At 24.7% G+C, this 25801-nt stretch overlaps 15 protein-coding genes across 15 annotated transcripts; 6 read left to right on the top strand and 9 right to left on the bottom strand.

The window, feature by feature from the left end:
• Positions 1-428: 428 nt before the first annotated feature.
• ENU1_051110 (hypothetical protein) lies at positions 429-963 on the bottom strand (the record flags this gene model as incomplete). The annotated part of the gene is made up of 2 exons (XM_008857872.1): positions 429-665; positions 778-963. The coding sequence occupies 2 exons, from the start codon at positions 961-963 to the stop codon at positions 429-431; spliced, it is 423 nt and encodes a 140-aa protein (XP_008856094.1).
• A 162-nt stretch (positions 964-1125) lies between these two features.
• ENU1_051100 (tyrosine kinase, putative) lies at positions 1126-6345 on the bottom strand (the record flags this gene model as incomplete). The annotated part of the gene is made up of 1 exon (XM_008857871.1): positions 1126-6345. The coding sequence occupies one exon, from the start codon at positions 6343-6345 to the stop codon at positions 1126-1128; it is 5220 nt and encodes a 1739-aa protein (XP_008856093.1).
• A 326-nt stretch (positions 6346-6671) lies between these two features.
• On the bottom strand, positions 6672-7577 carry ENU1_051090 (hypothetical protein; the record flags this gene model as incomplete). Its single annotated transcript, XM_008857870.1, has 1 exon — positions 6672-7577. One exon carries the CDS (start codon positions 7575-7577, stop codon positions 6672-6674), a length of 906 nt encoding a protein of 301 aa, XP_008856092.1.
• Positions 7578-7672: 95 nt separating this feature from the next.
• On the bottom strand, positions 7673-8518 carry ENU1_051080 (hypothetical protein; the record flags this gene model as incomplete). The annotated part of the gene is made up of 1 exon (XM_008857869.1): positions 7673-8518. The coding sequence occupies one exon, from the start codon at positions 8516-8518 to the stop codon at positions 7673-7675; it is 846 nt and encodes a 281-aa protein (XP_008856091.1).
• Positions 8519-8709: 191 nt separating this feature from the next.
• Positions 8710-12645, top strand: ENU1_051070 (hypothetical protein; the record flags this gene model as incomplete). Its single annotated transcript, XM_008857868.1, has 1 exon — positions 8710-12645. One exon carries the CDS (start codon positions 8710-8712, stop codon positions 12643-12645), a length of 3936 nt encoding a protein of 1311 aa, XP_008856090.1.
• A 45-nt stretch (positions 12646-12690) lies between these two features.
• ENU1_051060 (hypothetical protein) lies at positions 12691-13722 on the bottom strand (the record flags this gene model as incomplete). Its single annotated transcript, XM_008857867.1, has 1 exon — positions 12691-13722. The coding sequence occupies one exon, from the start codon at positions 13720-13722 to the stop codon at positions 12691-12693; it is 1032 nt and encodes a 343-aa protein (XP_008856089.1).
• Positions 13723-13894: 172 nt separating this feature from the next.
• Positions 13895-15361, top strand: ENU1_051050 (hypothetical protein; the record flags this gene model as incomplete). Its single annotated transcript, XM_008857866.1, has 1 exon — positions 13895-15361. The coding sequence occupies one exon, from the start codon at positions 13895-13897 to the stop codon at positions 15359-15361; it is 1467 nt and encodes a 488-aa protein (XP_008856088.1).
• A 328-nt stretch (positions 15362-15689) lies between these two features.
• ENU1_051040 (fatty acid elongase, putative) lies at positions 15690-17153 on the top strand (the record flags this gene model as incomplete). The annotated part of the gene is made up of 1 exon (XM_008857865.1): positions 15690-17153. One exon carries the CDS (start codon positions 15690-15692, stop codon positions 17151-17153), a length of 1464 nt encoding a protein of 487 aa, XP_008856087.1.
• Positions 17154-17782: 629 nt separating this feature from the next.
• ENU1_051030 (hypothetical protein) lies at positions 17783-18334 on the top strand (the record flags this gene model as incomplete). Its single annotated transcript, XM_008857864.1, has 1 exon — positions 17783-18334. One exon carries the CDS (start codon positions 17783-17785, stop codon positions 18332-18334), a length of 552 nt encoding a protein of 183 aa, XP_008856086.1.
• A 232-nt stretch (positions 18335-18566) lies between these two features.
• Positions 18567-19205, bottom strand: ENU1_051020 (hypothetical protein; the record flags this gene model as incomplete). The annotated part of the gene is made up of 1 exon (XM_008857863.1): positions 18567-19205. The coding sequence occupies one exon, from the start codon at positions 19203-19205 to the stop codon at positions 18567-18569; it is 639 nt and encodes a 212-aa protein (XP_008856085.1).
• A 300-nt stretch (positions 19206-19505) lies between these two features.
• On the bottom strand, positions 19506-20075 carry ENU1_051010 (Myb family DNA-binding protein, SHAQKYF family protein; the record flags this gene model as incomplete). The annotated part of the gene is made up of 1 exon (XM_008857862.1): positions 19506-20075. The coding sequence occupies one exon, from the start codon at positions 20073-20075 to the stop codon at positions 19506-19508; it is 570 nt and encodes a 189-aa protein (XP_008856084.1).
• Positions 20076-21073: 998 nt separating this feature from the next.
• On the bottom strand, positions 21074-21955 carry ENU1_051000 (hypothetical protein; the record flags this gene model as incomplete). The annotated part of the gene is made up of 1 exon (XM_008857861.1): positions 21074-21955. The coding sequence occupies one exon, from the start codon at positions 21953-21955 to the stop codon at positions 21074-21076; it is 882 nt and encodes a 293-aa protein (XP_008856083.1).
• A 1317-nt stretch (positions 21956-23272) lies between these two features.
• Positions 23273-23680, top strand: ENU1_050990 (hypothetical protein; the record flags this gene model as incomplete). The annotated part of the gene is made up of 1 exon (XM_008857860.1): positions 23273-23680. One exon carries the CDS (start codon positions 23273-23275, stop codon positions 23678-23680), a length of 408 nt encoding a protein of 135 aa, XP_008856082.1.
• A 124-nt stretch (positions 23681-23804) lies between these two features.
• ENU1_050980 (ribosomal protein L44 protein) lies at positions 23805-24101 on the top strand (the record flags this gene model as incomplete). Its single annotated transcript, XM_008857859.1, has 1 exon — positions 23805-24101. The coding sequence occupies one exon, from the start codon at positions 23805-23807 to the stop codon at positions 24099-24101; it is 297 nt and encodes a 98-aa protein (XP_008856081.1).
• Positions 24102-24432: 331 nt separating this feature from the next.
• On the bottom strand, positions 24433-24603 carry ENU1_050970 (hypothetical protein; the record flags this gene model as incomplete). Its single annotated transcript, XM_008857858.1, has 1 exon — positions 24433-24603. One exon carries the CDS (start codon positions 24601-24603, stop codon positions 24433-24435), a length of 171 nt encoding a protein of 56 aa, XP_008856080.1.
• Positions 24604-25801: the final 1198 nt, after the last annotated feature.

Genomic DNA, 25801 nt, shown 5'->3' with positions numbered 1-25801 from the left:
TAATACTTAATTAATTGCTTATTATTATTTTTATTAATTGAATATTTTAAATAAGATATACTTTTGTTTTATTTTTAAATTTATTTAATTTTCATTTCTATCTTTTATTATCCCTTGGTTACAAACAAGACTTTTTCATTTACTATTGTTCTATAAACACATTTATTTCTAATGTTTTCAGTTGTAATTATTCTTTGAGAGAATTGGATTTTCTATTTTATATTTTCAAAGAAAATACAATAACCAAATTAAAATGAAGTCAACTAAAAAGTTATTAGAAAGAATGTGGTTTTATCTTACTTTATTTGTGAAGTGTTGTTTGAACAATTAACTTAAATGTAATGACATTAATTTTAATTCAATTTAAGGAATAATAATTTTTAACTCTTGATTTACACAAAATAACGAAAAAACAAAAATTAATGGAATTAGTCCCACTCCCACTTTCTGTAGAAAGCGAAACGGATAATTGAAAAAATAGCAGTTAATACATCCAATACAAAAGTAATAATGACTGGAGCCATCCAAGAGAAATTGGCAAAGGTATCACAAAAAGCTTGATAACCAACATAATTATTATCATTATTACAACTTGATCTTAAAATAATGCTAAGGACAAATTGAATAATCGTAACCACAGCAGACGTTCCTGATATGATAAACACCTTTAAATATAAGTGTCCTTTTCTTCTATTTAAAATAAAATAATCATCTTTTTCATAAGAAATAAAAAAATATTTCCGATGAAACGAATGATTGAAAAGAAATCAGACAAACATTAAGAAACATTTTTCGATTTGCAAAGATACATGCAAGCCACATTGTAATCATTAAGAAATTAAGTACTAAAACTGCTAATGCATTAACAATAAGATTAAAGATTTGTTCTCCTTCTCGAATGGAAAATGAAAGTTCATAAATATAATATCCACTCAAAGCAACAAAACAGACCCCACAAATCATTAACAAAATGTTGAATATGTATTTTAATACTTTCATTTATTTTTTGATAATTTTAAGATGTTCAACAAATAAACTTTAGTTCTATTATTAGTGTTCTAATTTTTTGTTTTTTTAAATATTAAAATATTTAAAATGAAAAAAAAATAAATAAATAACAAAAAATTAATGATGTTTTGATTGAATGGATTTTTGAATAATTTCAAGCTGTTTTATTGTTTGTTCTATATTTAGTCTATTAGTTGGTTCATCACACCAACATTCACATATAAGTTTATAAACATAATCAGGTAAATTGTTTTGTGGTCTTCGATGTCCAGAAGCTACAAAAGTGGCAATAACCCAAGGATATTCAAATTCTTGTTTTGGATAAGGATTTTCCCAAATCATAACAGAGTAAATACTAATAGCAAATGAATAAATATCAGCGGCTGTTTTATATTTTTTTCTTTTTAATATTTCCGGAGCCATAAAAGAAGGTGTTCCAACACCTTTTGTAAATGTCATATTTGTCATTAATGAATTTATATTTCTAGCACTTCCAAAATCAGTAAGTTTAGCATTAACAGGAATGTCATTATCAAGGGAAGTTATTAACATATTATCAGGTTTAATGTCACGATGTAGAATACCATTATTGTGAAGATATTCTATTCCTCTAGCAATATCTAATAACATTTTTATTTTAATACTTTTAGATAGTGAATTTGATGGTTTTGATTCAATCATTTTTTGTACTGATCCATATTTTGCATATTCAGTAACCATACATTTATTGTCTTGAATTATTACTGCTCCATAGAAATGAATAATATAATTACATCTAAATTTTGCTAACATTTCTACCTCTTTTCTAAATTCTATTTCAGAATTACTATCATTAACTTTTGGTTTCATTCTTTTAATAGCAACACTATTTCCTTTAAATTCACCTTTATAAACAACACCAAAAGATCCTTCTCCAATTTTTTTCTTTTGAATAAGTTCGTCTGGATCTAATATACATGTCTGTTCCGTTTCAATATTAATATCCACAAAAAAATCCATTTCTTTATTAAATTTAAAATTATATACAGAAAATCTAATTTGTTGTAATATAGTAGTAGAACAAATAGGTGTAATATCAATAGTAATTTCAATAGCTTTATTTTGTCTTAAAAAGACTAAATTTGGTTGAATAGTAAATTGATATTTTTTGGAAGGGATATGAGATGATTGAATCTTAACTTTATGTTTGCCATGATTAGCAATTATTAATTTTAAAGTGGTTGTTTCATTTACTGGAATGTATTCATCTCCAACCAATGTAAATTTATTATTTGTCACTAATATACCAGGAAGAACTTCTTGAAAATGTTCTGAGGAGAATAAGTCTTTTAAATTTAAAGTATTATCTTGTTTTAGTCTAATTATTTTTTTTGAAATTAACGTAAGTATGAAATAAATCATAACAATTATTAATGTGAATATTGGAATAACAATTAAACTTATCCACCACATAGACTTTCTTTCACAAATATTTCCTTTTATTGTAAAACCTCTTGAACATGAAGTACAAACATTGTTTGAAGAAGATTCACAATGTTCTATTGTTTTATAAGACACACACTTTAATCCATTTAATACAAATCCATCAAAACATAATTTACATTTATTACTATTACTACATGAATAACAATTATCTAGACAACTAAAACAATAAGAGTCATAAACATAATATCCATCTAAACATTTACTACAACCTATTGAATCAATTGTAACACAATTTGTTAATTCAGTTTTTGGTCTACATTCTTTAGAATGATACATAAAATATCCAACATTACATTTTATTGGTAAATCTTCTCTTTCACATAATTCCATTGTTTTTGGACATTTTGGACATGATGTTCCTTTTCTATAATATCCATCATTACAAATAGCACATCCAACTTTACTTAATGTTTTTTGTTTACAAGATTTAGAGAATTCTTCATCAGAAACACATTCATAATTACTGACAATTTTAGTAGAGTCAGAACAAGATAAACATTGTGTTGATGTAGTTAAACAGCTTGAACAATTTGAATTACAAGGAAGACAATTTGAATTAAATTCATAATATCCATCAGAACATCTAATACAAATACCTTTTTGATTAATACTACATTTATCTAAGTTTTGATGTTCTTTTATTTTTAATGAATCATTTAATAAAAATATTTGATTTTGACTTTTACATTGACCATCAATTAACCATAAAGTTAAATTATTTTTATTATCACATTCAAGACATATAACATTTTCTATTGTCCCATAACATGATAAACATCCTTTTGGACATTTTGTACATGAAGATGGATTATAATATCCGTATTTACATTTCATACATTTAGAGTCTTTTATTACTTCACAGTACTCATTTGTATTCTTTTCACATTGTTTATTATTTAAAATATATTCATTTCCACATTTATGACATTTCTCGTTTGTACATTCCAAACATTCTTTCCCATATTCATTATTCTTTTTACATTCTTTACATATTCCATTATCATTATAATATCCTTCATAACAACTTATTGCTCCTGAATTTACTGTTTCATTGTTTATATTTATTTTTTCACATAATAAACTCTTATTTAAATAATAACCATTTGAACATATCTCACATTGTTTTGGATTATGTGTTTTACATACTTCACAATTATTTATTTCACATTCTGAGCAATATTGTATGTTATTAACATATTCTCCATTTTGACATAATTTACAATATCCATTTGAATAAAATTTACAATTTGTATCATGATATTTACACATTCCTTCTTCTAATTTGTATCCTTCTTCACATTCATAACATTCTTCTTTTGAACATCTTTTACAATGACTATCTAAACAATAAATACATTTTTGATTAATTTCGTTTTCTTTAATATTATTACTAAGATAATATTTCTCTTGACATTCAATACATCTCCCTGTTATTCCATATGTTAAACAATTATCAACATTTATATTTTCTAAACAACTTCCTTTTATTTCATCTTTTCCACATGAGTCACAAATAAATCGTTCATTAATCATTCTTCCTATTCTACATCTTCCATCAATAGAATATCTTACTTTATTATTTCCTATTAAACTATTATTTGAGATATCAAATCCTCCTTGATTATTTATACTTGCAATAGAATTACCATTTTCAATAGTTATCGTTGTTGTATAACTCGTGTTAATTCCTATTTGATTATATACTCCAACAATATTAATATTTCCATTATTTTTTGTTGTTTTAATACTAACACCCTCTGCATTTCCAGATAAATAAATATTTTGATTACTTATAATATTCATTGTTTTATTTGTATTTATTTTAATAGAAATTATATTATTATTTCCATTTAATTGAATAGTTGGTATGATATTACTTTGAATAGAAGAAATACTTCTTACATTATTAAAAATAATATTTGGATTAATAATAATAATATTTCCATCAATTATATCATATTCCTTTTCAGAACTAATAGTAATCTCTTTCCATTCACCAAGATCATAATAACATTCATTTCCTTTGCATGGACATTGATGATATTTAAAATTACCAAATATTCCATTTTCTACTGAACAAATAATTTTACGTCTATCATCTTTATTATACCCTTCTGGACAAATACGAATCATTTTACCAACAACTAATGAAACATATTTTCCATCAGTAGATTCATCTAATGATTTTGATACTTCATTATTAAAACTAACTAATTCAAAACATTCTGTTTGATCATTTGATAATACTTTATTCATACTTCCATCACTGATAAATTCACCATCTCCCATAATTATTAATGCCTCTTTATTCATATTTGAAACTATATTATCAATTTGAATAGAATAAGTTCTTAAAGAACTTCCAGCATATCCAATAATTTTTGTAGTATTACTTAAATATAATATACCACATCTTAAAGACCCTTTTAATTCTATTACTTTAATATTTCTAAAATCACACTCATTTTCAACAATAATAGAACTTCCTTCTAATGTAATACTTTCAATTAATTCTCCATTTTCATATTTTTTGCCTGAAATACTACTCCAATATTTTTTAGTTAGTCCACTATTATAATTATATTCTAATACTAATTTCATTCTATTTTGTCTTCCTTCAGTTAAATATGAACAATCTGATTGTTCAAAATATGTAGAATCTTTTTGTGTACATTTACATCCTAATGTACTTCTACTGTATAAATATCTATTTAAAACTCCTCCACAATTTACTTCTTTTATATTACTATTTGAAAGTAATTTATTACATTCGGTTAAATTACTATTGCATTTCCCAATAAAAAGTACTGGGTCTTTAGAAATTTCAATAGAACCATATTCAAATGATGTTGCTTGAAAATGACCTAAATTATATAAAACATCACTCCTTTCAATATGAATAGTTCCTTTAAATATACATGTACCATCAATACTTAAGGATGCATTTGGTAAATAAACATCATTAAAAAATATCATTGAAGAATCTTTTGGTATAGTAATTTTACTATCAACACCAGTTGTTATTAGTGTTGACCATTCTCTTTCATAAGGAATAAATTCTTGATTTGGTTTTATTTTAAATGATAAATACTTACTTAAAAATGAACAATCTATTGCTGAATTTTCATATTCAAAATTTGAATAAGAACAAGAACAGTCTTGATATGTTATTGGTACATTCCTTCCACAAATAGCCATTCTATGTCTATTATGAGAATAACAAATATCTAATACTTGTAAATTGTTATTATCAACTCCTCTATTAATAACATATTGATCTGATGTATATCTGTATTGACAATCATTTCTTATTGTTTCATTTGTTAGTTTTACTGCAATATGTCCTTCTATAAAAACTCCTGGGGAAAATCCCCATGTATAATTTAAATTAATATATTCTAATGTATTTTCTAATGAAGTTTTAATAGTAAATGGTCTTGACTCTGCGATAATAAAATATGGATAATCTTCATAAGTAATTTCTCTTCCTGTTAAAGTGATAATACTTTTAGGAAGAATATAATAAGTATTAATAACAAAATTAATTCTTGGATGATATTCTTCAATTATAATATTATGAAATGCTCTTGCATATGGACTTCCTTTAAAATTAAATCTAATAATTCTCTTAGAATTTCTACCATCATAAACATTATCAATTAAATGAAACTCATTAAGACCAACTCGAGTTTCCTCTTTAGAACAACAACTATTATATATCTCAAAACAGTCACTATCACTAAAATAAGAAAATAACACTCCATGCCAATTTTTATCTGTATAATCACATAACCCTTTTGAAACATTAACATATTGAATTAGTCCTCTATCATTTGAATCACACCATGTCATCTCTGTTGTTTCTGATAAACAACAATAAATGAAAATTGTTATAATAATTATAATAAGCATTGAATGTTATTTAAATTTAACAGATAATCTTAAAACGCAAAGAGAAAGATTTTTTTGATTCTAAATGAAACAATGTTTTTTACTTTCTTGCAACAATTTTATAAACTCGAAATTTCTTTATAAAACTCTTGTATCCACATCATCATATCCAATTTTCTTTTTTATTGAGTTTTTTTTTTAATGTACTTTAAAACTTTTATTGTCCTTGTATGAAAAGTTTCACTTTCTAGTAGAACTTTCTAATTTAAAATAAATAAATTTAATTATTAAAGAATCAACGGAGTATATGAAGTTACTTCATTTATATCATTTATTGTAACAATACAATATGTCCCTTTATCTTGAACCCATAAAGTTGTTGATTCATTATATAAACCACATAAATATGGTCGTTGAAAAATTAAACATGAATTGGAATATATTGCAATAATAGTACCAAGTGATTGGATATATTCAAAAGAAATTGTCCATCCACCATATTGGTCTTTAATCGTATATTTCAATGTATTAGTTATTCCATTTTTAGATATTGGTTGATGATTGTAATTATAGTCTAAACAACTCCATTTAAAGAATACATTATTTCTTTCATTTTGATTATGAATAATCATTTCTGTTCTCTTTTGGATTATCATTAAATCTTCAGATTGAGTATTACCATTTTCTTTTTGTAGATTTATTAATAATTGATGTGTTTCATTATAATTGTTTGTTGATACCTCAATTAATCTCTTTAATTCTTCAACATCATCTTGTTGGTCTATGTATTTATTAAGTTGTTCTTTAAGTTCTTTATTTTCTTCTTTTAATTGTTTATTTTCTTCTTCCATTTCTTCATTTAATTCAACAAGGGCATTATAATCTTCTTGCAATTCTTCAAGATTCTTCATTGTTTTAACTAAATTTATTTGGACTGTAGAACTTGCAATTTGGTTCTTAAGCTTTTGATTTTCTTCTTCCAACTCTTTTATTCTTTTATAATTTTCATCTTTTCCATTGTTTTGATTCTTTTCTAAATAACTAATAATCATAAGTAAACTTTTTACTTTTGTTTTTAAATCATTAACAATACTGTTGTCTTCAATTTCTTTTTTAGCTCTTGAAAGTTCTTCATATTTTGTTTTCATTTCTTCAAGTAAACGCAATAAATCACTCTCAGTTAATCTTGTCATAAAAAATTAAATTATAAGTTTTTTATCAAACAAAAGTAAAAGAGAGTTTAAGTTTAAATATAATTTAATTTATTATAATCATCACATTGTATGGACTAGTCACTATCGTTACTAATTGATGTTGTTGAATCACTTTCACTTTCTTCATTGTCCATTTCAATTTCTTCACTTGCTGTTTGGTCTGAATGAAAGAATGCATCTTCTTCATTAAACTGATTATTGTCTTTATTTATTTTTTCTTCTTCTTCCATAACATTACTTTCTTCTATTTGACGTAAAACAGAATTACCAAAAGGTTGTTTTTTTAATGAATCTTGTTGTTCAATTTTATATTCACTTTCACTACTTGATGTTTGGTCATCATTTTCTTCTTTTATTTGATTTTCTTGTAGCTGTTTTTCCCTTAATTTTTTTAATTCTTCAATTTCTTTTTTTCTTTCTTCTTGAAGTTCTTCAAGTTTAATTATTTTTAATTCTTTAACCTTTTTTTCTTTTTCTTGTTGAATAAGTTCATCAAGTCCTCTTCTTATTTCTTTTACTTCTTTACGAATTCCTTTCCATTTTTTTGTATTATTCTCATTAGTTTTTGGTTGTGCTAATAACTTTAGTCTTTTCTTTTCATTTTGAAGCATCTGGTTTTGTTTAAAAGCAAGTTGTAACATTACTTTACTTCGTTCCATTTTCTCTTTTAAAGCAATCTTTTCATTATTAATTTTGATAAGTACTTCTTTATTTTTATACATTTCTTTTTCTTTCTTTTCAGTTTGTTTAATTGACTCCTCTAAATCGTTTTGAAGTTTCATTACTTCTTCAGTGACTTGTTTTTCTATCAATAATGTGTTAATTAATTGATTGACATAATATTGAACAGTCCCCTCTTCCTCAATGCAATGTTTTTCAATATCACTTTTATTAAGTAAGTCTGTTATTGTTTCTTGCATTTTGATTTTTAGTTTTATTATTAATATTTAGTATAAAATATTATACTTTTAGTAATAATTATTCTTAGTAAATTAATGGCAAGATTTAATGATAGTTTTAATAATTAACTCAATGTTAATCAAATTTCAAGTCTAATTATCAAATCTTGAAATTAAGATTGTCTTTCATCTTAATAATTTCACTCTCTATTATGTCATTAAATTCAAACCAGAAATATCTTTGCTACCAAGCTGCACCCCAACCAGTTAATACAACGCCTTATTGCCCATCCTGTTGTAAATCATATGGAATTATTTTTGTACGACGTGCACAATGTAAATGTTGTCAGCGATATTTTTGTTCTAATTGTATTGATAACCGAACTAGATATTGTTGGATATGTGAGAAACATCTCAATTCACAAAAAGGATGTATTGGAGTATTAGGGACATATTTTAATGATGGGAATGACCAAGCAAAAATACGAGCGTTTAATGAATTTTTAATGTATTGGAGTGACTCACTATATACAATAGAAGATTTAATTAAAGGAGGAATGATCCCAGCATTAATGAACATTTTAAAATTTAAAGAATTTCATTTAACATTATTAGAAATATTAATATTTGCAATTAAAAAAGATATTCGTGTAAGAAATATGATTGATGGAAATGCATTTAATGAATTAGCAAAATTTACAGAGTATCATAGAAAAATTATGTTTTTATTAGGAAGTATTGTAGTGTCATGTATGAAAGGAAGTAAAGAAGGAGAGTATCAAACTATTGGAGAAATTATAGAAGTATTTGAAAAAGCACATGAATTTGTTGAAAATGAGAATTATCAATTAAAAGAATATAGAAAAGAATTTACAGAAAGTAAAGAAAATAAAGAAGGAGAATTTATTGAAAGAATATTAACACAATTTGCAAGTGAAGAAATGTTAAAGTTATTAAATACATTATATTGTGAGTCAGTGGAAGAAAAAAGAATAGTAGAAGTAATGTATAGATTTTTTGCATGTAGTATTGAAAGTACAAAATGTAAAATAAGTGATAGTGTGTGGAAAGAAACTATTCAAATAATTGATTCACATAATGCACAATCAATTATAATATTATTAATTGCATATTCAAAAACAAATAAAACAATTGCACCATATTTAAATGGTGGATTATTACCTAAATTAGAAATGTTATTAGATAGACAAAATAAAGAAAATACTAATGCAATTATTGAAATAATTTTATTATTTAAACCATTTCCAACATTATTCTCTCAACTTAGTACTAATGATGATTTTTTAGAAATTGTTTTTAAAACAATTAAACAAGAAGATGACAGTAATTTTACTGCTACAATTATTCTTAAAGATATTATTGAATCAGGAGATTCTTCTAAATATCATTTATCAGAAATGTTAATTGAAAATCATCCAGATTTAATAGAACTTCTTATTTCTAATACTGTTAAACAAAAAAAAATTATTGGATTAAAATTATGTAAAGTATTATTAAATACATTTGGAGATGAGGCAAGTATTGTTTTATTAAGTAGAGGAATTATTGATGGAATTATTTATTTATCTAGAATAGATGATGAATTAATGGTAAAATGTTATAAAATACTTAGAATTGCAGCTCAATATCATAGAGAAATTGTTAGTCATTATATTGAAACATCATTTATATGTACTTTATTTGTTAATTTAAAAACAAGTCCATTACAATCAATTATTGCTATTAATGAATTTATTCAATATGAAAATGTTCAAGATGAAATTATTCATTCATCAGAAAATATTAATATTGTTTTAAATTTATTAAAACAAAATGATATTAAAATTCTTCATGAAACTTTAATTCTTTTAAATATTCTTTTTAAAAATCCTATTATCTTTTCTTCTATTTCTATTCCTCTTTTACCTCTTCTTCTTCCTCTTTTTAAAATTCTTCCAATTCAATCATTTGCTATTTTATTACAAGTTATTTCTACAATTATTCCTCATATTACTATTTCTGAAAAAGATGCTTTAACTTTTGTTAGTTCTTCTATTTTATTTATTAATCAACAAACTTATGAACCATTACTTCAAAATGTTTATACAACATTTTCTATTGCAGTTAAAGCTCCACCTATTAGAAATATTTTAATTTATGGTAATTCAAATGATATAGAATCAAATGGATATTTTTCATTTTTAGTATGCTCAGTTAATAAAGAAACTTCATTAACATTAAAAGCTTCTCAATTACAATTTTTTACTCAATTTATTATTAAAGGAGATGACCATTCTAAAATGGCTTTAGATATTTTACAACCTTTATTACTTCTTATTTCTTCTTCTAAAATGATTAATACTTGTAATTCTTTTATTTTAGAATCATTAAATTATTTATGTGCTGTTCTTTCTTTAGAAAATGAAGAATCTACTACTTTAATTTATAAAAGCAATGTTCTTAAAATTTATTTTGAAATGGCTTTTAATTGGAAAGCAACTCAAGTCGATTTAATGAATCAATTAATTGTTTTAATTACTTCATTTTATAGTCAGGTCAAGTCATTAATTATTGAATATTCTGAAATATCAATTATTCTTCCTAAATTTTTAACATTCTCTGCTCTTCCAATTGAATCAGTAAATAAATGTTTATATTTATTTACTCAATGTAAATTATTAAATATACCGATTATATTAACTCCTTCTTGTATTCATTTGTTACTTCTTGCTTTAAAAGATAAAAACGTTAATGAAGTAAAAGATTATCCTAATTATATTTTAACTATTCCTAATGCCACTCAACAACTTCAAAATGAAATTGATTTATTACTTCATTCACATGTTCCTTCTTTACGTTCTCTTGGATTTAAAATTGCTCAAGGTTTGTGTAATGAAAAAATGGTTGATGGTTTAATGACATTAACATGGGAATTTATTACTTCTGATGATATAAATAATATTATTAAAACTTTATTTTATTGGAGAAATGAAAAAATTATTCATCAACATCATTTACTTATTTCAATGATTAGATTTATTAGTGAAAATAAAGATTTAATATATGTAGAAAATGTTGGATTATTGTTTCAATTTTTAACTAATATTCCTTATACTATTTATCATTCAATTATCCTTAAAAATCATTTTAAATCTATTGACCAATACACTTCTCAATTTATTATTTCTCTTCCTCCTTCATCTTTAAGATTAGATGCAGAGTGGTTATTAAATAATATTGCTTCTCATCAAATAGATAATTGGACTATTTCGGTTGCAGTTCATTTATTATCTGATTCTTTTATTGAGTCTTTCTTAATTGAACAACCTCAACTAGTTCTTCAATTTGTTGATTTATTACCTAACTCTCTTCCTATTTTACTTCATTGCTCATCACCAGCATTACAACCATTACTTTTACTTACTGTTGATTTTCATGAATTAATTCAACATCAAAGCTCTGCATTACGTCTTCTTGTTCCATCAACTTGGTATTCAAAAGATTTTATAAATGACGCTTTAATAATTTTAAAAAATACACGAAGTAATGATGATATTAATAATGTTCTTTATTTTATTAATTCCATTATTGATCAAAAAGAATTAATTCAACATGACAGAGAATTATTAATGAAAATAACAAAAGAATTTATTAGTATTCTTGAAGGATTAAATGGACAAATAAAAAATATTCAATTAATAGGTAATGTTATTATTAAACTAGTTACTGAATTAAAAGAAATAAGAAATCAATATCAAATGGATATATTATTTGAAGAAGCGGTAAATAATAATAATTATGCGTTATTAAAAATTGTTATTCAATTAATAAAAATGGGAATGAATTTTACAATTACTTCTCATATTAAATTAATTCAAGAAAAATTAATAGAAATACCTCAGTTAATTGAAATTGTTACAATGTACTTTGTTCAAATTAGAAAATTAATTCCTTCTGATTGTATTATAAAAACAATTCAATTATGTGCTAAAAATAAAATAATGAAAAATCAAATTATCGTGTTGTTATTAAATTGTGTTCATTGTAATGAATGGAGAACTTTCATTACCCAAATGATTCAATCTAACATTTTTGTTGGTTTTATAGATGAAACTCCATTATATACCACTATTCAATCAATGTTGTGAAATTGAATTTTTTTGTACTTTTTTTATTTATTTCATAGACTAAATTTAATATAATTGAACTACAACAATTCTTCCAACATTAAAACAAGTTCCTCCCATTGCTGTACAACAATTTAAGGTACCTCTAATATCAATAAACTCATCACTTAAAGTTGAGTAACATGAAGACAATCCTACTTTTAATGAAATATCTCTATTTCCATAGATAAAGAAAAATGGTTTATTTTTTAAATCAATTTGATTTGTTTGTGTCAAGGTTAATTCAAGAGGACATACTCCTTGTGCTTTGCATCTAACAAACTTTTTTGTTCTATCTAATTCTCCATTACATTTTAATGAAAATGGGAAATTATTTTCTTTGAGTATATTCTTTCCAATAACTTTTATTTTATCTTTAATAAATATTCCTGCTAAATGACCTTTTAAATTAGTTTGATAAATAAGTAATAAATTTTCTTTATTGAGAATTAACCTATTAAAACTTGAAACTTCATGTTCATCTGGATCATATTCAATTGTAGAATCAAAAATTAATCGACATTGACTTAATTCTGTCCATTTATAAAAGTAAGTAATTGACTCTTTGATATATTTTAAATCTCCCTTAAAATCTTCATCTTCTTGAATAAAAACTTCTTTTGTAATAATTTCAGTTTTAGCTCTTTCTTTTATTCTTTTATCTATTGGACTAAATGATTCAATTGGTTGTATAATTTCAGATTTTGTTTGTATAGAATTAGTTTGTTGAGTTGTTAGAATGGTATGTGTGTTATTTGTAAACAATGAACAAGAAGTTTCTAAGTCAGTTTGAGATGATGGACTTAGTAGTGCTGATTTATACCTATCATTTTTCCTTTCTATTGGATGAGGTTGAGTCTCTTCAAGTTTTTGTATGCTTTGATAAGCAGTATCTTGAGATTGTGTTAATGATAAAGTTTTATTGCTTTGTATAATTGTTGAAGACCTACTCATGCCTATTTGATTTAATAAGTTAAAAACAACTTCATTCAATAATTTGCCAGTAACTATCTCATTTACTCCAACTTTAACTCCACAGATAAATATCTCTTGATTCATTAACGTCTCAATTGTAAGTTTCTTTATTTTTTAATAAAAAATATTTTACTACTACTATGGTTTTTTTCTTAACTTACATGAATATTGTGTTAAAAAACAAAAAAAAAAAAATTTGTTGTTAAAAAACCCTTTTTTTTTGCAAAAGAAGAACATATAAATCATAAATAATAATATGACCTGTTCAAATGAAGTACTATCTCTTATCACTTCTTATTTTTCAGTAGAAGATTTATACACCTTTGCTTTTATTAATAAGAAATGTAACTCAATATTAACTAGTCGTAAAACAAATATTAATTGTGGAGGTGCTACAACAAAAAAAGAATTTCTATTACTTCCAAACGCTAAAGTCATTACTGGAGAATTATATTCTATTGTATTTTCATTGTGTGTTTCAAAAGAAGATGACAAATTATCTGATGATGAATTTTGGAAGAATGTTGAAACTCGTTGGAAAGAACAATCAACCAAATTTGAATTCTTTAACATCACTTGTTTTTCTGGTATTGATGCACATACAATTCCATTATTAAAAGTTATTGCTCCAAAAATTATTTCATTATCAATTCATACAGAAATTCTTCCTTGTGGTTTATGTATTGAATTACTTGGGGCTATTCATGAAATGAACCACTTAAATCAAATAAGAATTGACGGTGTTACACTAACAGCATTATATAATTCAACTACAATCATTGATTTATCTTTCAACTCTATTATTCTTGATTCAATTAATATGAAGAGAGATAGTGCTGCTTTAATGTCATTATCAAAACAATTCTTAAAGTCACATGGTATTATTCATATAGACAATTGTAGAGATAGTAACGATGTAGAAATTATCAAGAAAATTCTTCCTAATTTCATAATTGGTGTTGATTATACAGCAGATAAATCTGTTTTTGAATTAATAGCATCAAAAAAACTTATTACTATTCCTTGTTATCATTCTCCATTTGCTTTTCCAGTACCTGAAGAACCATCGAGTGAAGTTATAGAACAAGTTAATAAAATTAATGATCTATATCTTCCTACTATCCAACAATCATTACCTGAGAAATTGTTTGACGCTTATGGTTTAATTGTAATTGGAAGATTACCTGCCCCAATAGTTTCAGACCATTTAGCATTTTTAAGATATAATAATATTCAACCTGAAATAGTACCTCTTGATTTAAGCTTAATTACTACATTAACTCGACTTGAATTAAGAATGAATAAACCTAGAACTGAAGTTATTAAACTCCCTCATTCATTAAGAGTTTTAGATTTAGAAATACAAGATAATCTTGATGGATTTTGTGTTGTAGATGGTAAAAAAGGTATTAAAGAATTAACTCAATTAACTCATTTAGAAGCAAAATTCTCTGATACTCAATCTTTAACATTACCTACATCACTTGTTTCATGTTCATTAGCTATGTGCCCTTGTCTAAAAACTATTGGACTAGAAGGAGTTAATTCACTTACTAGACTTGAAGTTCAAGCGTGTGAGTCTTTAGGAGATATGAAACTTCCAAGTTCTATGAAACTTGCATTATTCCAAATGTGTCCAAAAATTCATTCATTAGAAGTGCCATCTTGTCTAAAGAGTTTACAACATGTCTTTGACCCAACAATAAATTTAAGTTACTTCTAATTTTTATTGACAACACAAAAACAAATTTAATAATTAATTATCTTTTCCTTTTCAAAAATTGATGATATCGTGATTTTTGTGAGTTTAAAAAAAATAAAAAGTTGAATAAGTTCAAGGAGTTATTTTTGAGTTTTGTTGTTTTTTATTACCAAATTGAGTCATTCCATTTAAGTTATAATAGCAAATAATAACCCTATAACTTTATATTTGAAAGAAAGATTAAAAATTAGAAAAAAATTGAAAAGGAAGCAGAGATGAAGGAGTTAATAGTGACAAAGAACGATTGGAAAGGAAAAGAAGCAAAGAACTAGAAATCAAATTGAAGTAAATGGACAAGGAGAGAAGTCTTAAACCTTATTGGTATCCAATGGCTGATGGAGAACAAAATGAGATTCTTCCATCACTCCATAAGAATGTATTACGTCCAGACATAACAACTAAAGCATTAGACTATATTGTAAAGTTAATTTGTTTTATTATTCTTTATTTTGTATTAAGAATGATGTATGGTTTATTCTATTTTGTAATGAAACAAACAAGTATTAATCCAGAGTTTCAAGTTTATATATCAGCAGCAATAGTCGTAGGAATTTTTATTATTGGAGTATGGATATGGTACTTAAGAAGACCATACCCAGTTTATTTAGTTTCATTTGCTACATCAATTCCTGATGACAAGTATAAAGTTACAACAGAAGAATTTGTTAAAATTATTGAAGGAACTGGATCATTTGAACAAGAACAATTAGACTTCCAGAAAAAATTGGCTTCACGTACAGGTCTTGGTGAAGAGACATATTTACCTGAGGCACTTCATAGAATTCCTATTACTGTTTCAATGGCAGATGCAAGAGAAGAAGTTAATATTGTAATGAAATTAGCATGTGATCAATTATTTGCACAAACAGGAATTGATCCAACTAAAGACATTGATATAGTTATTACTAATTGCTCATTATTTAATCCAACACCATCAATGTCAGCAATGTTAATTAATATGTATAAATTAAAAACTACTGTTAAAAATTATACATTATCAGGTATGGGATGTTCAGCTGGTTTAGTATCAATTGACTTAGCTAAAGATTTGTTACAGACATATCCAAACATTAACATTCTTGTATTTTCTACAGAAAATTTAACAAAGAATTATTATCCAGGTAAGGTTAAAGGAATGTTAATATCAAATACATTATTTAGAATGGGAGGTGCCGCAATATTATTATCTAATAAAAGAAGTTGGAGAAATAAAGCTAAATTTGAATGTGTTGATACACAACGTATTCATCATGGTAAATATGATGACTCTTATAATGCTGTATTCCAATATGAAGATGATGAAGGAATTGTTGGAGTAAAAATTGGTAGAGAATTATTAAAATGTGTTACAAGGGCATTAACACAAAACCTTAATTTATTAATGCCACGAGTTATTTCATACAAAGAAATGATCAAATTTATTATTTTCTTCATTAAACAAAAATTAGGAAAAATTGACTCTAAAGAAATTTTTATGCCAAATTTCAGAGAAACATTCCAAGCATTTTGTATTCATGCTGGTGGAAGAGCTATTGTTGATGGTCTTCAAGAAAATTTAAAATTAACTGATGAAGATTGTATGCCATCAAGAGCTACTTTATATAGATTTGGTAATACATCATCCTCATCTGTATGGTATGAAATGAAGTTCATTGAAAGAGTTGATACATTAAAGAAAGGTGATAAAGTTTGGCAACTTGCATTTGGTTCTGGACTGAAATGCAATTCAGTTGTTTGGAGAAAATTGAATTAAAAAGGATATTTTTAGGGTTATTTTATTTTTTTTCATATTCAATTTTTATTGGTTGAGGTATTTATTATGTTGAGTTTCTTTCATAATTATATTAAATGTTGAGTTACTAAATGAAATAAATAAAATAATTTATTTGTTATGATAAAGAAAGAACTAAAATAATATTATTAATTACTCATTCTTTCATTTTCATTCAATTTTTTTGTTTAATACAATTTAAAAATAAAAAAGTTAATAAAAAATATCCTATTTAGATTTTAAATAAAAATCTTTAAAAAATAATAAAACATTCATTCAATATTTATATTTTATTATTTTTTTTTTAATTTTTTGATATGTTAATTCAATAAATATCTTTACATAAATTTATGATATGACACTTTTTGTAAATTAAAATCAAATAGGATATTAATGTTTTTTAAAAATTATAGTATGGTTTTAAAAATGTATATGTGGTTCAAAGAATTGAAATTGAAAACGTAGGGGGTATGAATTATGAAATTAAATATTATTAAAACAAAAAATAGTTAGTAATAGTTTTGAAAATTCATTAATACTTTGTAATATTCAATTTTGTATGATGAATCGAAGAAACTAAATGAAACTGTGAATAATATGGAAACTGTGGTATGAATCAAAGACACAAAGAAAAGTTTCAAGCGTTTAGAAATTATCAAACACAACAACAAACTTTTCTCCTTGCATTATTAAATAAAAATTGTAGTATTACAATATCTAAACCCTTTAAAACAAGCAAGGTATGTCTTCAATTTTTTAAAATTGAAACATTAAAATTTTCAGACACCGACATTATTCAATTTGAATCATTTGTTAGTCAAAGATGTAAACAACGAGAAAAATTTGATATGAAAAATGGAATTAGTGAAAAAACTGCCAGAAGAAGAAGTGAAAGTAATAAAAGGATAATTTCTTTAGGTTTAATGAAAGATATTTTAACTGAACATGGTGCTGTCTTTGAAACAGAAAGAACATCTGGAAAAAATGGAGCATTGGTAATAGAAACAATATGTTCTGTAAATATTGATGGAAAACAATTTAGTAAATCAGATATTGAAAGAATTGCACAAACAATATATACATTATTAATAAGAAGAATGAGGCTATGTTCTTTTTTAATATTAACTAAAAATGATGATGAAATTCAACAAAAACTACAATAAATTTAAAGAGTATTATATTTTAAATAAACTCTTTTATTTTCTTTTTAACTATTTAATAGATAAAGAAGAATTTTATTATAAGAAAACATTTCTAAATTATTTAATATAACATTATGACATACTTTTAATAAAGATAATGATATTATTATATTCTTAAACATTTAAATGTAATTGAATGATTTAAAAATTTATTAAAAAGTTTTAATTATTCTAATTGAATTTATTTAAAAAGTTAATAAGACGTAAAGATCCAGAAGACAAATACTAATAAGAGAATATCAAAACATAAAAGAGCCATATTGCCAATTACTCTAATAGACTTTCTCTTTGATTTTCTTGAAAATAAGAAGGAAAGAATAAAGAGTGGTGACATGAAAATTCCTAATATAGCAAAAGTAATAGTTAAACGTGCATATTTCTTTTCCCTCAGATTATCTGATTGATCAAAATCATTAACAACATTAGGCTCTTCATATTGTGTTGGTACAACAAATTGGTTTTGATTATAAGATGGTTGTTGAATATATGGAACTGGAATAGTAGTCTCTTGGTTCATTTGAGTTGGTTGTGTTAAATAAGGAGGTAATGACTGAACATTCATAGCATTAGGAGGTATTTGGTTATTTATTTGAACTTCATTTTGTGGTTGTTCTGACATATATTGTGAAATGTATTGATTTGGAGGAACATAAGTTTTAGCAAAATAAGTTTGTTGAGACTGTTCAATAGGAACAGTTCCAGATTCTTGAGAAATGAGATTTTGACTAAAATTTTGGGCTGTTGGTGGGTTATAATTTGGTGCTTTTGAATTAGGATAATATTCAGCTCTTTGACTTGTAACTAATGAATTATCATCTTGAAGTGTTGTCATTTGTGAGTGATTAGAGAATCTTTTTAGTTTTGTTTTTAAGATTTTCTATTTTCTTGACGTTTCCATTCTTCAACAAACACTATTTATTTCAGTACAATACAATAAAACAAAAAAATATGTTATTTCGTTTCTAAATTTCTCAGTACTTAACTTTTAGTATTGCAAAAAAAGATTTATGAATAGAAACAAAAAAAGGGAATAAATTTTATACAATAAATAAATTAAATATCCCAAAGAAACATTCTCACATAAAATCAATTAAATATCAATACAAACACAGCACAAAAATGATAAAAACGTCTAATTGGTATAAATCGGATGGAAATATTGATTGTGACGCTGGGTGTTAACTGGTTCATTAAAAGGAGAAGAAGGGTTGATGGGAGAATTAAATTCAGAATTAGAAAAGTTAATAATAGAATACTCAAGAGTGCTTTCAACAGGGGTAAAAGCAGATAATGAATTTCTTCTTTTCTTCCCATTTTCAAGAGTACTTAATGGTTTTTTGTCAGACAAATTAGAATTTACCAATGGAAGATCTTGAGAAGAAGATGGATTTTGTTGTTGCATTTTTTGGAGTTTTAGGAAGTATTTTTGAGCATGACTTCGTATTTGTACAACGGTTTTAGTTTTGACATGTTGTTCTATTCTTTTCCAGTCACGATGATACAAAGATAACCCCTCTAAGAAAAGGGCATGTTCTTCGTCTGTCCAAACTTCTCTTTTTTTCGTGATTGTATATTGTTTTCTTTGTTTTCTTTGAGGAGAAATTGAACTTGATCTTTCGTGAGGATGTGTTGGTGATAAATGATGTAACCCACTGCCTTCACTACTACTCTCTCCTGAAATGTATGCACCAAAACTAGACATCCTTTTTCTTTTTCTCAATTTTTTTAAGTTCTTCTTTTTTATCTTTTTATAATTCATACTTCTTCTAAGATAAAAATGAGGTGGCAAACAAATCTTATACTTGAAGTAGATTAAAACCATTTTTTAACAATAAAAAAAAATCCTATTTTAAGTTAAATTAAAAGAAAAGACATTTTTTAAATTATATTATAATTAAAAAAAAAAATAAATTAACCATTTTAACTTCTTTTCATGTTTTAACTCATTTCATTTTCTTTATTATCTTTTTTATAAGGGTTTGTTTATAGTCTTATTAAACGTTGGTAACTAAATCTATTATTATAGAATTATTTTAGTCTTTCTTTTATATTTAGTTAAAATTCCCTTTTAATAAAACTTATTTGCTAATGGAGTTTCGGCAAATGGATTATAATCATTAATTTTATAAGATAGTATCATCATTTTAGTAAATTTATAATAAAATTAGTTTTTTTATTTATAACTAACACTTGTTTTCTGTTTTAAATAACAGATATTTTATTTATCTTATTATTACTTATCTTACTAAGTGAAGTATATAACTTCATTAAATTTAATAATACCAATTACAAAGCAACAACTAAATTAAAATTGAATGAAACTTATTAAATGAAACTATTTTTGTACAATATTAATATCTCCCACTTGCTTCATTTTATTAAAAATTTAAAAAAAAAAAAATTGTATTATCATTTTTTGTGGGGTATAAAAATGTTTTTAAATGTTGTTCAATAAAAAACAATTGTTTATAAACCAATCAAACAATAATCTACAAACTAAATATTAAATGAATTAATAATATTATAAATAATTTTAAATAATAAATCAAATTTATTAATTTTAATAAAAATAATTATTAAATTATTTTTTTGTTATTTATGATATTTTATAAAACAAAATAACAAAAAACAAAAAAAAAATAAATTAAATGATATGAAGGAATAATAATGATAAAATAATCAGAGTGTTAAAGTAACTTTTTATTTTTTAGCCCATTTTGAATTAATATCATTTGGAGTATAAAATGAAAAAATAGGATCATATGAATGAACAATACTTCCAGTTATTTCTGATGTTAAATCTTTTTTTTCTTTAACAATAAATTCATTAGGAATATCTATACCTAAATCAAATTCATCAACAATTTCACATTTATTAAAACTTTTATTTTCTTTATTTATTTCTTTACTTTCAATAGTATTTTCCTCTTCTTTAGGATCTTCATAACTAATAAGTCTTTCGTTGTGAATAATAGTATCACCTTCTGTTTTTTGTTTAACATCATCAATACTTACATTTGGGAATATTAATGAATTTAATAAATCTACTCCAATAATACTTTCTTCATTTTTTCCAAAAGTTCCTTTAATATACTTCATAACACTTCCTCCAATAGTAAAAATATCTTCTTTTACTATTTTAATTCCATTACCAATAACTTGTGAAAATTTCTTTAATTTTACTGTATATTTTGTTGATCTTGTTCCTCGTTGTTCTATAGTAAATCCTAATTGCTCTACAAATTCTATAGTTCGATTACATGCAATTGTTACTTTATTTCTTTCATAGTGTCGTTGTATTTGGTCTGAAGGTTGTTCTTTTTCTTCTCTATTACGTGCAAAATTTGCTTCTTCCTCAACTTTTTGTTGAAAAGGAATAACCTCTTCAGTTTTACAATTTTTTAATGAAACTATAGGATAATTTTGAATTGTCTTTTTAGCACTTTTATCTAGACGTTTGACTCGTACCTCAAACCCACTTTTAACAAGTAAATATATCATAACCCCTTGTTGATATGCCTCAGTAGATTTAGATAGCTGTTTCTGTTCTACAAGAGTCAATGGTTTATTGTTTTTAAACATTGAGTTATTTTTATTTTTTTATTCTTTATTTTTTGATTTTCTTTAAATAAATGAAATGTCAAAAACAGATCAATTTTCCCTTTCTTCTTTAAGCTTCACTGGTAGCCTTATTGCTAGTAAAACCTGTGATATTGACAACAAGAGTTAACCATGATAACATAGTAAAGAATAACACAATTGGGAAAACAGCTAATGGCCTTCTAGTTAATTTAATAGCACTTTGAAGGAATCCAAATGATGCTAAAACAATATTAAGTATTTCAACAGAAAGATATTATAACAAAAAGAAAACAAACCCATACATGACCAGATATCACAAAGAATCATGATTGGAACTCCAACATAAATAGAAAGTGGTGACCAACAAATTGTTGCAATAGTTGTAGTAATAGCACCAACAAAAATTGGGAAAACACAATACCCAACAATACAGATACTTTGTGGAATAGTTAAATGACCACCAAGGAATTTAGTGTTTAATGAAATAACTATTGATCCTAACCAGAAACAAATAAAAACAATGGAAAATATATAAGAACTGTATTGGTCATCTTTACCATCATTGCCTTTACGAACCATAATATTAATGGAAAGTAATAAAGAAAGAATATAACATACGAGCATTGGTCCCCATAAATCCCAGTCTTTTATAACTTTTTCTGTTTTAGTACAGAAAACAACAACATGGAATAATTTTGTACATACTTGCTTAATTTCTCTCCACTACATTTTATTACTTTTCTATCTCTTTCTTTTAATTTCAAAAACGATATAATACAATCTCCAACACGAACAAACCAAAGTAGTAAGAACTGGTTCATCAAGAGTAGTCTCAATTGGCTCATCACTTTTTACTGATGTAGAATCTCCTGACTGTACAGATGGTTGACTTGGATATTCCTGAAATTCAGACATCTTTCTCACTTGTTTGATTTTTGAGATTTTTTTTCTTTTTCTTTTTATATTTCCCTTATTTTTTTTTGTTGAGTATTTTTTTGTTGTTTATGACGGTTTTATTTCAGAATAACAATATCAAGTTTTAATCACAATCTTCTGTTAAACACCTTATAATATTGTTGATGTGGTTACATTTAAAGAGACATTTTTTTGTCCTGTGAAGAGACATGAAAGTGAAGATTATTGGATGAAGTAAAACACTTTAAGATGATAATTTTTAATAAGACTTTATTTTATTTGTTTCTTTCATATCTCGTTCTTCACACAGTAATTTCAAGAGATTGTTCTTATACAAATATTATTTCAGAAGCTAAAATTTTAAAAAATGAATTTAAAAAGACTTTTATTGATTCACTTACAATGGCTTCCACAAAACCAAGTTACTCACTAATTAAAGGAACAGAGAAACAATACACAATTACAACAACAATAAGCTCTGACCATTTAATAAATGTTTCAATAACTCAATATTCAGACACACAAACAATGCTCATTTGCTTAAGTGATTGTGGGTGTTTCAGTCAATGGGTTGTTTGTACACAAACTTCAACCGAACTTAGATTTGGAAAAAGCAATTCTCAAAACCCATTCCCTACTGCTTTGTCTCGTCAATTGTTTTCATTATTAGGAGGTGTTGAAACATTAATTGTTGCTATAGGTATTCGCAATCCTTCTCCAGAAAAATTAAAATTAATAGCCTCATCTATTCAACGAGTCTTGTCATCTGCTTTGCATGATATATCTCAACAACTCCCCCATCTCAACTAAATAACATTTTTTTTAATTGTGTTATTCATAAAGAATAATAATGAACTAAAAAGAATTATAATAAAACCATTATTTAAGAAACCCATTAATGAACTAAAAAGATTGCAACCCTAAAAGTCAGAAGATGGTTGTGGTTCCAAAGACTAGGAAAACTTATTGCCCAAGATGCGATAAACATACTCCACATAAGGTTTCTCAATATAAGAAAGGAAAGGATTCACTCCATGTCCAAGGTAAGAGAAGATATGATCGTAAGCAACAAGGTTTTGGAGGTCAAACCAAGCCAGTTTTCAAGAAGAAGGCTAAAACTACTAAGAAAGTTGTCTTAAAGATCGAATGTACTAAATGCAAGTATAAGCTTCAAAAATGCTTAAAGAGATGCAAGCACTTCGAACTTGGAAATGAAAAGAAAGACAAATAAATGATTCGATTTTTTTGTGTTTTTTTCTCTTATCTTATTTTGTATTTTATGTATCTTATTTTAATGAAAAGAAAGTATGTTATTTATATTAATAAAAATTATATTAATTTATTTTCTTAAATCAATATTATTCTGAAAAGATTATTTTTTGTTAAAGAGAAAAGTTTGAATAATTTTAGTTATTTTTGTTTTTGTTATAAAGTCGTGAGAAATATTTTTCGTTTCAAAAAATTTCTTTTATACATTCTCAAGATATAGAAGGAACGAAAAAGTAACAAAGAAAGTATAAAGCAAAAGTTGTATTAATCCTTTAGGAAAATACAAAGTTCTATTAATCTGTTATGACAACGTAAATAGCATGAATCACACCTGGGATCCAACATATTAAAGTCAAGATGATATTCAAACAGAGACTGAATCCACAATCTGCTTTAATTAATACAGCTAAAGGTGGGAAAATAAAAGCAAGAATTATTAATAATACGCATGAAACACAACCCATTTTTAAGAGTCTATTGATTTTGTAGTTTAACAATTCAATCTTAGATGCTTAAAAATTAAGTAACAAGCTATGGAAAAAAGAATTGACTCATTTTGTTATTTATAACTAAAATAATCGAATAAATAATATAGAAAAATAACAATACTAAATAGTAAATGATAAAATAACAGAATTGTTTTCTGTTCTTTTATGATGAGGAGAGATACTTGTTATGACCTTTCATATTAATTGAAAGAAATCATTGAGTCTAATGACTTTCTTTACTACCATTTGTCAAGAAATGGATGAGTATTACTGACAATATAAATGATTATATATCGGTATTCTTCCAAAAGATGGTAAATCCTATAATTTATATTATAGAGTTGATATAAAAATTGAAGGGTATGTCATATATCATATTAATAAAAGTAAAATGGTCTCAGAAAAGTTTCTGCTTTGTTCTATGCAATTGAAGAATTTAAATAACATGACAAAAGAGTAAAAAAAAGACATAAATTAATAAACAAGAATTTTTATTGTGTTAAATGTATATTAATTAAGGATAATAACAATTAATTGTAAAAGAGGATAAATAAAAAGAAATCAATTATGACTTACTTAATAATTAGTAGTAGTTAATCATATTGAGAAGTGAACGATTCAATTTACTCATCATGTTTTATTTCTTTTGTTTTAACGTCTTTTCAAACATTATTAAATTAATTTTTCTTAATTTAAGTTATTTGATTTTAATTTTTATTTTAACGAATGTTAAAACACCTTATTCTTTATATCGTCGTTATAAGAAGAATATGTCAATAACTTTATGTCAGTGTTTTCTCTCCTTCAATATCAACAATCAAATAATAAACTATTTTTTTCGTAAAAACACTCTCTATATTCAATTCAAACCATTCATTGTCAAATATTCTCACTCGTTGATTAATAATATCCAATTATAATAAATAATAATACTATTATAATAATAACTAATTAGTATTGAATAGGTATTTACACACAAAATGAAACTAAATAACCAAATAACAGCTGGGATATTTAAAACACAAATTTATATTAATGTTTGTTTAGTGTTTCTGACATTCTATCTTCAAATAATAATTTAATTTGAAAGAAACAAAAGAAAGAAGCATATTTAAAGAAGAGTCATTAGAATATTTCTGTACAAAGATTGATAAAATATATTTATAAATTATTA

The sequence above is a fragment of the Entamoeba nuttalli genome (assembly GCF_000257125.1).
Source record: "Entamoeba nuttalli P19 unplaced genomic scaffold asmbl_2996, whole genome shotgun sequence".
Classification (NCBI taxonomy): Eukaryota; Evosea; order Mastigamoebida; family Endamoebidae; genus Entamoeba; species Entamoeba nuttalli.
This window is presented reverse-complemented; position numbering and strand designations above follow the sequence as displayed.